Genomic DNA, 14,781 nt, shown 5'->3' with positions numbered 1-14,781 from the left:
GGGATTCTTCCTGAATCTGACATGGGAGAATCTCTTGACAATTTGGGCCATTGATTCATCTTCCAATTGCTCCAGCTCTTCCAAGGAATAAAAATCATCACTTGATTGATTTGTAGTAGGAGGATCATATTCTGCTACTAACTCATTTTCCTCACCCTTGGAAAACTGTACCATTCTTTCTAACTGTTAGGATTGTTGTTGTTGTTGACCTTCAGCTACAAGTGCAGTAGATGTGCTGACCATTCTATCCTTCCCGTAGACTTCCTTCTGTTGAATCTGCTCCAACTCATAGGTTTTTAACACTCCATAGAGCCTGTCCAAAGAAATCTCACTCAGATCTCTAGCTTCTCTAATGGCAGTGATTCTATGTTCAAGATGAGCTGGCAGTGTTAAAAGGAACTTTTTGTTGACCTCCCTGATTGAATAATACTTTCCATTGATGTTCAGGTTGTTGATCAACGCATTGTACCTCTCAAACACTTCAGTAATTCCTTCTCCTGGATTTGATTTGAAATATTCATATTCAGAGGTTAGGATTTCCAACTTGTTCTCCCTAACTTCCTCTGTGCCTTCATTAATCACCTCAATAGTTTCCCACATGTGTTTGGAATTTTTACAGTTCATCACATGTCTGTTCATCAAGGGATCAAGGGAATCAATTAATATTAATTGAAGGCTGGCATCCAAGGAGGCTTCTTCCTTCTCAGCAGGAGTAAAATCTTCAGGCTCTTTTGGATAGGTTCTAGCTTCAGTAGTCACCACACCATCTATTATTACCTCCGGTTCAATAACCATCGGAGTTTTTATACCCTTCTTTAACAAGTTTGAATATTTGGGATTTGCAACTTGTAAAAATAATAGCATCTTCTTCTTCCACATGATATAATTCTCTTTATCAAATTGTGGAATTTTAACGGTTCCAACTTTATGTGAAGTCATTATGAATTTTTGAATAAATAAAAATTCAAGGAATTGAAAAATCACAAAAGTCTAGGATCTTGATTTGTTCGTTAATCAGAAGGCTCTGATACCAATTGTTAGGTCCCAATGTGTTTGTAGAAGGGGGGGTTGAATACAAACAGCACCGAATAATCGAATTAAATGCGGAATAAAAAATGTGAAACAAAATTCAAGTTAAATAAAAATATTATTAAACTTGAAAGGTGTTACAACAACTGTATCGATTACAAGGTATTAATCTCAAATCAATTATCACAAATCTAGAATAAATTCGACATGAACTTTTTCTATTTTTGCAATAATTAGAATCAAATGCTAAACGCGATTTGAGATTAAGTTCTAGGGATTTTGATCCGCTAGATTGTTAAACAAAAACAAGAGAATGATTTCTAGTTGATTGGATTTAACTTTACAAGCTAGAAATTTGATCTTTGAATTAGCAGATAAGATGAAATATTTGGCTGTTTTTTTCTCTCTGTATGTTCTTGACTTCTTTTCTCTGGATGGATAATTGATCTGCTGCTTGTCTGCTTCTTTTTAATCAACAGAATAGAATTGAACTGGCAAGACAATCCTAAGCTCAGCAAGACAATCGGTAGGACAATGGATTGAACTAGCAAGACAATCTGAATGAACTAGCATGACAATCAGAATGAACTAGCAAGACAATCAGAATGAACTAGCATGACAATCAGAATGAACTAGCAAGACAATCAGAATGAACTAGCATGACAATCCTCCTCCTAGTGTAACTTTCGGTGAGACTATTGAAAATGGCCTAGCATGACAATCGGTATGACAATCCTGATTGTCATGCTAGTTCATTTTCAATTGTCTTGTTGATTTAATGCAGATTTTAATCCAATTTAAATTCTGAAAATTCCTAAAATTAATTCAGAATTAATTAATCAATTAATTCAATTAATAAATAAATTATTCTTCGCAGATATAATTTATTTTCTTAATTAAATTAGATGACTTAATTAATTAATAGAGAATTAATTCTAGTCTTGAGCAGCAACCATCCTTCTGCAGATCTTCTGAAAATCACTGAAAATTATGAATCAATTCCACCACTTCAACGTTGACACTCGGTGTACTGTCTAGTTCATGAGTGACTAACTTCCGTGACGTTTCTTCATGTGTTGACTTTGATACTCTGATTTTCTTCTGATTTTCTTCAGATTAAATCCTTGTAATTAATGATACTCTGACGAGATCTCTGTCACTTGATTAAATCCACGATCTTGATTTATATCACTAAGGCATGATCAACTTCTTGAACTTCTTCCAGTGAATTAACTCCTCAAGTCTGTAGATGAACCTTGTTCTGAATCCTTTGACAGATATTACTTTGCGAGATCTCTCTGACGGTCGATCCACTATTTACTTATTACATTCTTATTTGAGTTGAGTTGAATCCTCGAATATACAAATAGGCTATGACATATGACTTACAATATCGATTTGCAAAGAATACCCGCTGGCCTTATCAATATTTTCCAATCAAAATATATCTGAAATACCCAATATATATCTTACACACCAGAAATTGTGTTAAACATTAGAATTAATACCTAACACCACATAGATTTGGAATGAAATATTGTTAAGCAAGAAAAAGGAAACCGTTACGCTAAACCTGTAAAATAAAATAACAATTGTTTGACCATCCAGTAAAATCATTCATGATTCGGCCAAATGTGTGCAAATAAAATAAAGTACCAGCCTTACTAAAAGAAGCCACATTAAATTGTTCATGGATGTGGTCACTAGGAAGTGGAAATGAAAGGTCTGACCATTCATAACAAACTGAAATGACACCTCAAATCACCACCCCTATATAAGCACCTCTGACACTTTACCACCTCCCTCCTTACAAACTCAACAACACCATTACCCCTCTTCGGAAAAATGGAAGCTAACACTCTTGCTACTATGAAATCCACCGGTGAAGGAAATACCCTTGCTGCTATGAAACCAAATTCAGACGGAAATACCATTCTGGTGAGGGTGACTAGAGTATGGAAAGCTATTAACATGCGGAATGGAACTACACTACATACCAATGTTGTGCTCCTTGATCAACAGGTTAGTTTTACCTATAGTCCTGACCAAAGCTTCTTAAATTTGCATATTACGATTAAATGGGTTAGGCCAAAATCTAAACCGTATAACAATCGCAACCTTGCAGGACAAACATATGATGGCAGTTGTGCGCAACAACCAAAAACAAATATATATCCCCATCCTCAAGGAGGACGAGGTTTTTGTTATCTCAAACTTCAAGCTTGTGCCTAGACCAAATCAATACAAAGCGGTTGATGTAGAACACTCAATCAACTTTTACTATAAAACTAAGATTGAAAAGTCTCCTGACACTAATGTCATACCGCACTACAAATTCGAGTTGAGCCCTTTCAGTGATATCAAGAAGTTGGTTGGAAACGTCAATATGGTGATAGGTAAATTGAACCTTCATTCGCATAAAATCTAAAATTCTAATGATATCTAACATTGTTAACATCTAGCAACTTTATGCTCTTTGACAGATGTGATCGGACTGGTTAAGACCTATGGACAGATGGAGCGAAGAAATAATGGGGCTCAGAAGATGGACGTCCTCCTGACTGATTCAAGGTTTATTACTAATCAAACTCATGTTTGTGTTTACCTATATATTGATCTACAGGCCACATATTGTTATATTGACCCATGTAAGTTTTAGGTTGTTAGTCAAGTCTAACCAAAGCCAACCATACACTTTGCCCTAACAACCATACATCACGCACCGGTTTAACCTTCTTTAAAACTTGGCCTCACTAAATAAACTATGTGATTTTATATGAAACTTATTTACAAGAAACATATAACGTCTTTGAGTCGCTTGAATAAACCTATTTACTGGCCACATATAATTTTATCGTATCTTGTAGCTTATATGATTTATATAGCTCGGAGACGGCCTATTTTCTGATCACATGTCAATTGTGTCTTGTGGATTATTAAATTTGTGTGGACTGGTTTATAAGAAATTTGGTTAGATATAATAGAATTGTGAAATTTGGGCCATCAGTAAGCACATGTCTTTGATTCTTCAAGATAAATGTGTCAAAGTGCAAAATAAATTAGCCTTGATATAATAGAGTTTTTTCCAAAAATAAATATTATACTTACCAGATCGGGTGACACCAACATAACTGGTTTCATTATTTAAAAAGGGTGCAATCTTGCAAGTTAGAGCATTTGGGTTAGATCACTAAGTTCTGATATTGTCTTCTATAACTTGTGTCACTGAACTTACTTGGGTCATTCATAAACATATTACTAGCGAGTGGCAAGTAAAAATTTCTTATACAACATACAAGTGCACCCTATTTTGGAAAAAAGTACAACCCATGTTACCCGAAAACTAAACCTTTGCTGCATTCACGGCACTCTCAAAGAAAAGGTAAACTGTATCAACAACCCTCAACTATATCACTCTATTATCATACTCGCGTTATTTTGTTAAATTACTTAACGTCGTGGTTATGCTGCGGTAATATTAGTACGCCACAATTTGACATCCCCTTCTGTAGTTTTACCAAACATTTGATGAAGAAAGTAGACTGGATGTCAATGGTGGAGTCTTGGGGATTCTTGGTTGAGTTTAAGGAACCTAAATCAAGCCATAAAAATCAAGAAATCAAGAAGAGTTACTATTCATTACTATTCATTATCACTTTTCTTGAATTTATTTCACCCATCAAACCTTAATAGAATGATCTCAAAAATATATCTTGCCTTATTTTAGGATGTATGAATCTTGGGATTTAATTGTGGAATTTTTCCATGGCTAGAAGTGGGTGTTTTGGATTTGATTTCTTCTTCCTTTCTTGTTTTTGCCGAATGGAGCTTAAAGGAGAGAGAAGGGAGTGTTTTTGTGGCTTCTTGGAATGCTTCTTGTAAAAGATTATGATATAAGATCTTTTATATATCCTAGTACTAGTAAATCAATAGAAATCTTTGCTAGCCATCCTAGTTTCCAAGCTATACTACTTAGTTTAGGTACTTGGTTACTATTTGCTAGCTTTAGGTTAACATTCCTATTTAGCTAGGTTACTATTTGGCTACTCAACCATGGTTAGTTTCTTACTCTAGTTAGCTTGGTTTGATACGTTTATTTATTCGTTTACGCCTTCGCTCGGTCGCTTATTCATTTTCGTAATAAACTCTCGTAAACGGTTCGCGGTGTAAATCCTTTCTTATACGCTCTTTACATTTTGAAGTCTCGTACTTGGATTTGAATTTGTAGGATTTTAAATTTGTAATTATATTGTGATTCTCGTAATCCTTGATGGTTCATAGATACGGTTGTTTTTCAAAGTTCTTTTCTTCGAAAACTAATAGCGTTTACATACACTCATTTGGTATGTATAATCATGTTATCGACTCAGAAACTCAATTTCTCATGCACAACATAGTGTGGGATAAAAAGTTTTCCCCGATTGTCAGGGTTACTATTCATCAAGCATTTTACAAAGTCTCAAAAATTCGAGTTATTACACAGTCAAAGAAGAAACTTCATTCCTTCCTGAGCCCATTCCTTTTTAATTGACCAAGGTTCTTCAAATCCTTGTCATAGACTATCTCAGTAAAGAATCTCCTCATTTCAATATCTCCCATCATTCTTGTATAAGAGGTATGAGTAGGAAACTGTATTGTGTCTCTTATAGTTTGAGGAATTACAATCCTTGTCTTTTTATCAAATTCAAATACAAGGCTAGGAGACCCAATAGCTCCTCCATCATTATAGACTCCAGTCCTCCAAATAGCAAACACCTGATCACCAGAGATTGTGAGTGGAGCTGTGAGAGAAAATCCAATCTCACTAGATTTAAGAAAGAATTAAAAGATGTGAAAATCAACATTCACACTGTTGTTAGTCAGGATAGCAGAATAGTTGTTAGTCACAAACTTTGCACCACCATAATCAAATGATTTAGAAGCAGCAGGTGAAGTTGTTAGGTCCCGAATTATCGTAGAAGGGGGGGTTGAATACGATAATTACTAAATTAAAAATTCTTTCGAATCTTTAGCGGATATAGATTTAGTGCTCGGTTAGTGGTTTCGTGTTCTTGAGAGGAATAGTGTTTGGAACGATAAAAACAAGGAACACAAGATATTCGGGGAAATATATATTCGTATATAAATCATCGAGGGTATTGCTACACTCCGTTGAATAAATTAACCGGCTACAATCTAAGAACAACAAAGTTCCCGGCTACTACAAAGATTTACAAATCAAATCCTATACAATAATCTAGCTTTTGTTTGTCTAAGGATTTAATTACTGGGTAACGATTATAATGCCCCTAAGAATATACAAGAGTTAAATCGGGTATTATAACGTTACTCCAGTGAGAAGTTAAACGGATATTCAAGAAGTTTGAACTTCTCTATAAATCATTGTTGCCATTTTCACTTCTCTTTTGGGAGAGAAGATGAACAGAAATGAATCCCCAAAAAAAGAATGGCTCTATTCTTCTGCTGCAAAGTGTAGACTTAATATCCAATAATGTGTGGCTGAGGAGAGAAGAGAACTCTGTGGCGATCAACCTTTCTGTGGCGACCAAGGAAGCACAGAATGCCTTAGTTTATTCATGCATGTCTCTGTGGCGACGGGGGGAGGGGATCTCTCTGGCGACTCCTTATACACTAGTACAAGAACATGTAAATGTACTTAATCAAACAAAAACATAAACTACACACTCCTGTGGCGACCACTTTTATTCTTGATTTTCCTTTTCCTTTTTTTCCTTTTTTTTTGTTTTTGTTTTTCTTTTCTTTCTTTTTTTTTCTTTTCTTTTTCTCTTTTTCTTTTTTTTTGTTTTTCCTTTTTCTATTTTCTATTTTTTTCTTTTTAAGTTTAAATTGTAACCAAATTAATTTATAAAATAAACTTAAATATAACTTATATAAATAAACTAATTTAGATTTATAAAATAAACTTACTTAAAGTTTATAAAATAAATCATTTTAAGTTTATTAAATAAATTATATTAAAATCCATTAAATAAATTTATTTTATATAACAATTAAACTTTGAGTTTCGCCAGTCCCTTGAGCCGTTTAGCTGTACTTTAACACATAAATGTTCAATTCAAGTACGTTCCTCAACTTAACAATCCTTCTATAAATAATACCCAGATTCCTTTCACGAGCTGTTGACGCCTAGTGCAACTGGTCAGGTTCACAGACGACTAACCCCGATTCAGGTCTTCGTATTATAGGCTTGATCAAATTGTTAAGCTTGCCTCAACTTTATCGCTTCAGACACTGACTGTCAATAAACAACTTTACTTTCACTGGAATCCTTTATAGTACTTTAGACAACGTCTTCATTAACCTCTGTATATACCATGTCTTCAATTCTTCAGATTCCTATGCTTCGAACACTGTTTATCTTCAATCAATGCCAAACACTGAAATCTTCTGGTACCACTTGTATACTGAATCTTCAACATTTCTGAAATCCTAAAGTCTTTAACCTTTATTCTTCACTGAGGTATGATCATATTAATGAACTTCTTTCAGTGACCTGTAAACAGATTTCAGGCCTTCTTATAATCTTCTGATTCTTTGTATTTGCCTTGTCTTCATTCTTCCTGATTTCTTGTGTAGACTTAGTATTATTAACCTATCATGTTCTAGTGTTGTTATCGTGTTTGAGTTATCACGTAACTTTTCATACAGCTACGCAGTCTCACCAACAGAAGTCATGGTTAATTTTTGAAGAAAAATTTCGAACAGGATTTAGGATTTCAGAGTTTACGGATCGAGGAAAGGTAAAGTAGCAGAGAAAAAAGAATAGAGATAAGTTAAGTATTATCTGAAATCAAAAATTGATTTTATATAACACATCATTCCACTAATATAGACATAATTCAGTTTAACAGGACACGTGTCAATATACGATTGATTGTAAAAGTAATCATGTAAACGTGTGTTATTGCATGCACAGTTCCCGAGAATAAAGCTTTGCATTAACTGAACGTGTTTCATATCCTCACGTCAACGTGTAAACATCTATAACCATGAAAAATTATCCACTAACTTCAAACCTGCAATTAAAATACTGACTAAAGCAATATTTGAATTACTTAAAAAATTGTCGACAGAGAATAATAGTCGATCAAATTTTGACCATTATCAGTATTTTTTTTTATCGTAGGTAACCCGCAGCCGCTACCCTTCGGGTGCGCACTGGGTAAACCCTATGGGCTCACGTAATAGCCTGCAAACCACGTGAACCAAGGTAAACCACATTTAAGTGATAGGCTCTAACTCAGGAGGCATAATCATAAATTCTCCTCCCGTGGGATTCGAACCTGTGACCAAGAGAATAGTTTTTCTCTCTTTAACCAACTGAACCAACTCTTGCGGGCCTATTATCAGTATTTAATTATGACTATCAGGATTTATCAGTCAACACTAGTTTGACCAATATCAGAATTAACAACTATTGTCAGGATCTATTAGTCAAAACAGGTTTGACCAATATCAGAGCTTATGCACATAGTCAGAGTTTAACATGTAGATACTGAATGAATTTTAAGTGCATGCTTGCATGGCATTAGAACTTAAACACAATTATCAATAATTATCCAGTATTGACACATAATGATAAGATACCAGACTCTAACTATCAGTAGTTATTGCTTAATTATCAGAGTTTGAGAATTGTCTTGATATCATTCTCAATTCATTCATCAATCTTATGAAAGTAGCTTCACATAGAGGCTTGATGAATATGTTTGTTAATTTATGTAACCCAGTCAGCATCTTGAAGAGTTTCTTCCACCTTATTGGGTTCAGTTTGAGATAGAAAAGAATGGTAGAGACATTCATTTTGGGTGGCTTTTTTGGTTCTTACACCACTATCATAATTTCCAATGATCAAGTCAGGTGTGTGTGACTTAGACCATTTTCTTGCAGATGGAAGTTGACTCCTTGAAGAAGACCCTCCTCCTTGATCCATGAACTATCTACTATTTCTTTGACTGGTACCACTATCATGTCCTGATGCTCCCCCTGAATCAGAGTTCCCATTATTATCAGTATTAGAATCATCAGAATTTAAGGAATGAGAGTCTGATGACCTATCAACTGATGTCTCTCGAGTTGGACCACTTGTAGAAATCTCTGGATGTGAATCATGTTGCTCCCCCTCAACATATGCTTCAGTGTTAGAAGAATTTCCACTGTCATGTGGATTACCGGAGTTTTAAGTGATATCAGGACTTACTGTATCAAGATCAGGATTTAAAAGTTCAACACATGGTACTTCATTTTCAAATCTCAATTTGTCATGGTCATCTGCATCTGCATCTTCTAGACCTGTAATCTTCTTGTCATCAAAAGATACATGTATGGATTCCATGATTGTTCTTGTTGTCAGATTATAAACTCTGAAGGCTTTTGTAGACACATGATATCCCACAAAAATGCCTTCATTAGCTTTTAGATCAAATTTGGTAAGCTGCAGTCATATAAAATAAATATATTTATGTTATAATCCCTCTATGATGTATTTTAGTTAAGTACACAAACACAAATTCTTTTTAATTGTTTTATTATAAAATGAAAACTTTATCGCAAACAAAACCAGAGTGCAAAATTGTGTGTTGTAACTAAACGGTCAATTCCGACATTGGGTCGATTCAGATAGGATCAATTACAAATCGAATTTATTTTCAAATTATGATATATTCATATACCATTCGGATTGGGCTGTATATCATTCAGTTCAGATTAAGATCGAATAAAATTGAATTCAGATCAAATTCGGTTCAATTCGGATCATAACTTATACAATGGCCCATAACCAGTATCCTAATTCTTCGGCTTGTAAATTGTTAGAAGATAAAGCGATATACTATCTTTAAATCTCTTTCCCTGCCATTGAAGCCGTTACAACGAATTAAAAAAAAAAACCGCTAGTAACTGCCAGAACTTCAAATTGAGAAACTAACTTATTTAACACATACATGCAAACACCCACAACTCATTTCATCAATTTAATTGTCGGTAACTTACCCGTCTTCTTGTATGCCTCTGTCAAAAAGAAGATATAATACAAGGAATAGCAAAATGGATCAAACTGAAGAAAGTGTAGGAATCGGAGTCTACAACTCCAGCCCTCAACAAAATGTTGATCCATCTGCAAATGTTGATCCTTCTTCTAATAATGCTGGTGGCCGCAAACGTCGTGCTGTGGCCAAAGGAGTGCAGAATACCATTTCGAAAACCTCGATGCTTGTAAACTTCCTGCCAACGGGAACTTTACTCACTTATGAAATGGTCATTCCTTCTATTTACCATAACGGTGAATGCTCCTCTGTCACAACAATGATGATTTACTTCTTGTTGACGCTTTGCTCGCTTTCCTGCTTTTTCTTCCACTTCACTGACAGTTTCCGCGGTCCTGATGGAAAAGTTTACTTTGGTGTTGTCACGCCTAATGGTTTGGCTGTGTTTAAGCCTGGTTTGGATGTGGAAGTGCCTAAAGATGAGAGGTACAAGGCCGGGGTTACGGACTTTGTGCATGCCTTTCTCTCGGTTCTTGTGTTTGTGGCTATAGCCTTTTCAGATTACAGGGTTACAAATTGTGTGTTTCCGGGGCGTGAGAAGGATATGCATGAAATGATGGAGAGTTTTCCTCTGATGGTTGGAATTATTTGCAGCAGTTTGTTTCTTGTGTTTCCCAATAGCCGATCTGGCATTGGATGCATGACTGCTTGATCTTGTCACTCAATGTTCAAGATGTCGTACATTAGTTATTATTATTATTATTATTATTATTATTATTATTATTATTATTACTGTTGATAGGTAGTTTTTCCTGTTATTTACGTGTTAGGATCAGTGTATTGATGTAATGTGGATGCTTATTATTGAACTTATGATGTTTGCCTATTTGTGTTTATGTATGTGTCACTAGTTTCTGTTTGAGTTATTTATTACAGATTCTATGCTAAAATCTAAACTGTTATTATGGCTTCATATAGTTTTCTAATCTTCAACTCAAAATTGTGATGCCAAGAAGTTTGTGATGTATATTGATAAAACAAAACCTTAGTCTTTGGAGGAGCCAGAATTTTGCCTATGGTTAAAATTTGTAGCCATATATATCACTTGGTCCCTAATTGAAAACCTCAGGGAAACCTAGACTGTAAGAAGCCAACTCTTTACCTGTACATATGTGGCTATAGTTTTCCGCAACAAATGGCTCCTTTGCCTTGTTGCAACTTGTTCCAGAGGCACAGCATCTGTCTGGGATTTTGGTAGTGAGCAACAATATAGTCATCCTTGCACCCTTCTATGTAAATCTTCGGTTCATTTATGAAACTCACTTCCAGACCTTTTTTCCTCATTTCTGCTATCCAGAGCCCCATTGCCACATCTTCCAATTTAAACATCTGTACATACATTTTAACTACTAAAAATGCAGCCTCTTTAACTCAACAACTTAGGAAAGTACTTACAATGGGAATGTGTATATAGTTGGAATGTATGATTTAATAATAGAGGATTGGGTTCAACATGTAAATTTGAAAATACCTTTAAATCTCCCCTTTTGTATCTCTTGTAAATTGTCTGTGCTATGTCACCCGACACAACGTACCCGGGACCATGCGCCCAAGGAGGGTAGGTTTCTTCTGGCCACTCCTGAAAAGAGTACGGAACGTTTTTTTTGTAAATGAATTTATAGAATCTAGTTTCTTTCTACACATATTAATTGCATTAAGATATACCTAGCATAATAGTTCAATTCATTTAGGCTTTGATACTTGCAGATACAAATAAAAAATAAGGTTGTAGATCAATTAGTTACGCAGTTCATACGATAAGCTTTATAGGTTACTAGATTTTTAGCTGCCCATTTACGAAGACTGTTCATAATTAGAAATCTGAGAGTCAAACTTGGCTTAATTGTTCAAGAATAAAAACATATGGAAAACAAAACCATAATAATTTATTCATCATCAAATATACTCGACAATAATGATTCACAAACTATACACAAATACATGTAGTTTCCAGTTAAGATGTTACCTCAGGACTAATATACCATTTGCTGTCACGATCCCTTTGAGGCCTGGAACTAGAATCGATGAGACCGTACAACAAACCTTCGCTCACTTTAAGCCTCTCCAGAGATGCAATCACTTCATCCACACGAACAAAAGAGTCGTCATCAGTTTTCATAACATATTTGGCAAAAACAACCTGAGTCTGTTTCAGAAAAGTATTAGCATTATTATGAGTTGCACAAAAAGGATAACTAGCTTTCTTAATTGCAGAAAAAATATGGAACTTACACCAAATATGCAGGTTGCCAAAGTCTTCAATGTTATGAGATTATAATAGTCAGTAAAAGGCATCAATTGAATGTCTTCATAAGTATGTACCTCCTTCCAAAGTTCCTCATTTACCATCTGGCCTTTATGCTGCAAGATAATGCCAGGGCTCAGTATACAGTGATGTTTTTAAAGCCGGAGGGTTCAGCAAGACTAGAGAAAGCTACATTAAAAATCATACTATAAGAGAAACAGTCACAACTACAAGATATACTTACTAGCCCTACGAAGAAACGGACAGCAACTGATCCGGACTTTACTGCATCATACTGCATCCATGTTCTCCTGATAGACATTCTATGCTTGAAATTGGTGGCTGTAGAAAAGACACCAATAAAAAGGTCCAAAGGAAAGTGCAGCGCCAATGGACGTGCTCTCAGTACTTCAAGTTCGATTATGTTTTCTACATCTTCGGATGTAGGTAATCCTGTAGCTAAAGCAGAAATCAGCTCAAAATCTCCAGAAATCTGGACTTCATTGATAAGCCACGGTTCAAATCTCTGACATTTACAAGCAAATACCAAGATAAATTTAGAGAATATGCCAAAGATTAAAAAGAAATTTGTAGATCATAAAAACCCACGTATTAACACTTACTTCACGGAAAGCAAAGGAAGTTGCATATTTTCCATCAACTATTGCCTGTAGCCCCAGTTCTTCTGCCCTAAGTGTCATGACGGAAGGATAACCTTTTTTGAATGGGAAAGACTTGCTAGGTTTGAATCTTTTCTGCACCCCTGATGACCATATTGAATTTGTTGATGTTCCATCTGATGTAAGCTTCAGGCTATCATTTCTACCCACCATCAGGTTACACTGGTTCATCCCATCCACTGTTTATCAAGTAGAATAAGTCTGTAAATTACAATATAGTTCTCAAAGTTCCTCTTCACCACAAGGTGTGGCGTAGTTATGCTTGAAGAAAGAAAAAAACAACAGTAGAGGTACCTCTATTATTCTTTCCAGGAACAGCCTGAGGACACCTTTCCTCTTCACCCCAACCACCACCAGCATTCCACGTGTTTTGCACGATCACAGGGTCTGCAGTTAGCTCGTCACCACTGAGACGAACACAGTAATGTAGAACTATGGGTGGAGAAGGCTCATTGGATAAAGGCTCTCCAATCAAATTAATTTGAAAATTACCTATTAGACCATTGGGAATGCCAATAACACTGATAGATGAACCATGAACCAGTCCACATGGGATACGTATCGTATAACTTTTGTCATCAAACTTGGTAGCATTCATCATATCAAGATAGTACGGACACTTGTTTTCTTTGGCTTTAAGCATGTTTTTTGGTACATCACCAATCTCCCCCATGTCAGCTGAATTGACAAGGCTTTCCCAAACACTGCCAGCTTCACTGATAGCATCGATTGCATTTTCTAAACCCTGAGAAGTATTACTTATGTCTTTCATGAATTCCCATGTTTGTAGAGATATTTGGACTTTCTGGGAGTAATTTCTTTGTACAAAGAGATTAGACGTAATAACATCATCAGAACCTACTTGCTCGGAAGCTTGTGGACTTAAGACATCTGGCAGAGCCTTAGTTCTCGGCGAATCGTGCATATCAGATGCATTCAGGGGGATGTTCCTAGAAAAAGCACTTTTCTGATTTCGGCTATAAATCACTTCATCAGTCAGAACAAATACAATTATTAGCCCCGCCAGAGAACCAGCAAACCACTTTGTCATTCTATTGTGTAGCAGTTTTTTAACACTTGTTCTACCTTCCATTGCAGTGTAATCAGTCTACCAACTGTAAGAGATGTCTCAGATTTTCCTCCTTAGCTATTATAGTATACTTCCGTAAAATATTTAATCACCTTCATTCCTAAATCAGTCACACAATCAAGGAACATATCTAATATCTCTGCCCTGAACTAATGTCTAATTAATCGCACACGTAATAACTAATAAGCAGCATTAATGTATCTTTGATTCCCAGTCTGCAACACGAAGCTCTATTCTGTCTTACACTTCCAGCATCACAACACAAACATCTTCCTTTTCGAGGAATTCATACGAGCTTGTAACCCTACAAATTACAACTCAAATCATTGTTATACTAGATACATCGTTTACTAGACTCTTTTACACGCATTTAATTATCTTAAGCTTTTTTTTTATTTAAGTAAAGCATTAAGAAAGGAGAAAAAATTCAACCCTAATGAAAGCAGTTGAATGATTTCATAAATTTCAAACTATAAGTTGTATCAACGTAAATACATAATCATGACATACTATACATTTTACGCTAACATTGATTTTATGAGAGTCTGTAACTTAACATGATACGAGAGCTCTTTTGACCTAGCAATCTCGATTCAAAGCCAGAAAGGGGCATAATAAAATAATTACGATGATACACACGTTAAGGCTCCCTCGTTTTAAGGTTTTGGAGAG

The 14,781-nt window shown here is 35.3% G+C and overlaps 3 protein-coding genes across 3 annotated transcripts; 2 read left to right on the top strand and 1 right to left on the bottom strand.

Annotated features, from left to right (window-relative positions):
• Positions 1-2,874: 2,874 nt before the first annotated feature.
• Positions 2,875-3,688, top strand: LOC141718722 (uncharacterized). The gene is made up of 3 exons (XM_074521106.1): positions 2,875-3,051; positions 3,155-3,425; positions 3,513-3,688. The coding sequence occupies exons 1-3, from the start codon at positions 2,875-2,877 to the stop codon at positions 3,686-3,688; spliced, it is 624 nt and encodes a 207-aa protein (XP_074377207.1).
• A 6,338-nt stretch (positions 3,689-10,026) lies between these two features.
• LOC141716805 (protein DMP8-like) lies at positions 10,027-10,964 on the top strand. Its single transcript, XM_074518986.1, has one exon. It carries the CDS (start codon positions 10,054-10,056, stop codon positions 10,744-10,746), a length of 693 nt encoding a protein of 230 aa, XP_074375087.1. The 5' UTR covers positions 10,027-10,053; the 3' UTR covers positions 10,747-10,964.
• A 246-nt stretch (positions 10,965-11,210) lies between these two features.
• On the bottom strand, positions 11,211-14,112 carry LOC141718721 (beta-1,3-galactosyltransferase GALT1-like). The gene is made up of 7 exons (XM_074521105.1): positions 13,314-14,112; positions 12,963-13,198; positions 12,584-12,865; positions 12,327-12,455; positions 12,061-12,240; positions 11,566-11,673; positions 11,211-11,423 (listed from the first exon to the last, which is right to left on the bottom strand). Exons 1-7 carry the CDS (start codon positions 14,110-14,112, stop codon positions 11,211-11,213), a joined length of 1,947 nt encoding a protein of 648 aa, XP_074377206.1.
• Positions 14,113-14,781: the final 669 nt, after the last annotated feature.

This window comes from Apium graveolens, chromosome 4 (genome assembly GCF_009905375.1).
Source record: "Apium graveolens cultivar Ventura chromosome 4, ASM990537v1, whole genome shotgun sequence".
NCBI classification, from domain to species: Eukaryota; Viridiplantae; Streptophyta; class Magnoliopsida; order Apiales; family Apiaceae; genus Apium; species Apium graveolens.
Note: the sequence above shows the minus strand (reverse complement) of the source record. Positions and strands in the feature narration are given on the sequence as shown.

Coding starts and splice junctions, on each gene's coding strand:
- LOC141718721 (XM_074521105.1), bottom strand. CDS start 14,112: ATGGAAGGTAGAACAAGTGTTAAAAAACTGCTACACAATAGAATGACA. Junction 12,456..12,583: donor TCCGTTTCTTCGTAGGGCTA/GTAAGTATATCT, acceptor ATTATCTTGCAG/CATAAAGGCCAGATGGTAAA. Junction 12,241..12,326: donor TGGCAACCTGCATATTTGGT/GTAAGTTCCATA, acceptor TTTCTGAAACAG/ACTCAGGTTGTTTTTGCCAA.
- LOC141718722 (XM_074521106.1), top strand. CDS start 2,875: ATGGAAGCTAACACTCTTGCTACTATGAAATCCACCGGTGAAGGAAAT. Junction 3,052..3,154: donor TTGTGCTCCTTGATCAACAG/GTTAGTTTTACC, acceptor GCAACCTTGCAG/GACAAACATATGATGGCAGT. Junction 3,426..3,512: donor AAACGTCAATATGGTGATAG/GTAAATTGAACC, acceptor GCTCTTTGACAG/ATGTGATCGGACTGGTTAAG.
- LOC141716805 (XM_074518986.1), top strand. CDS start 10,054: ATGCCTCTGTCAAAAAGAAGATATAATACAAGGAATAGCAAAATGGAT.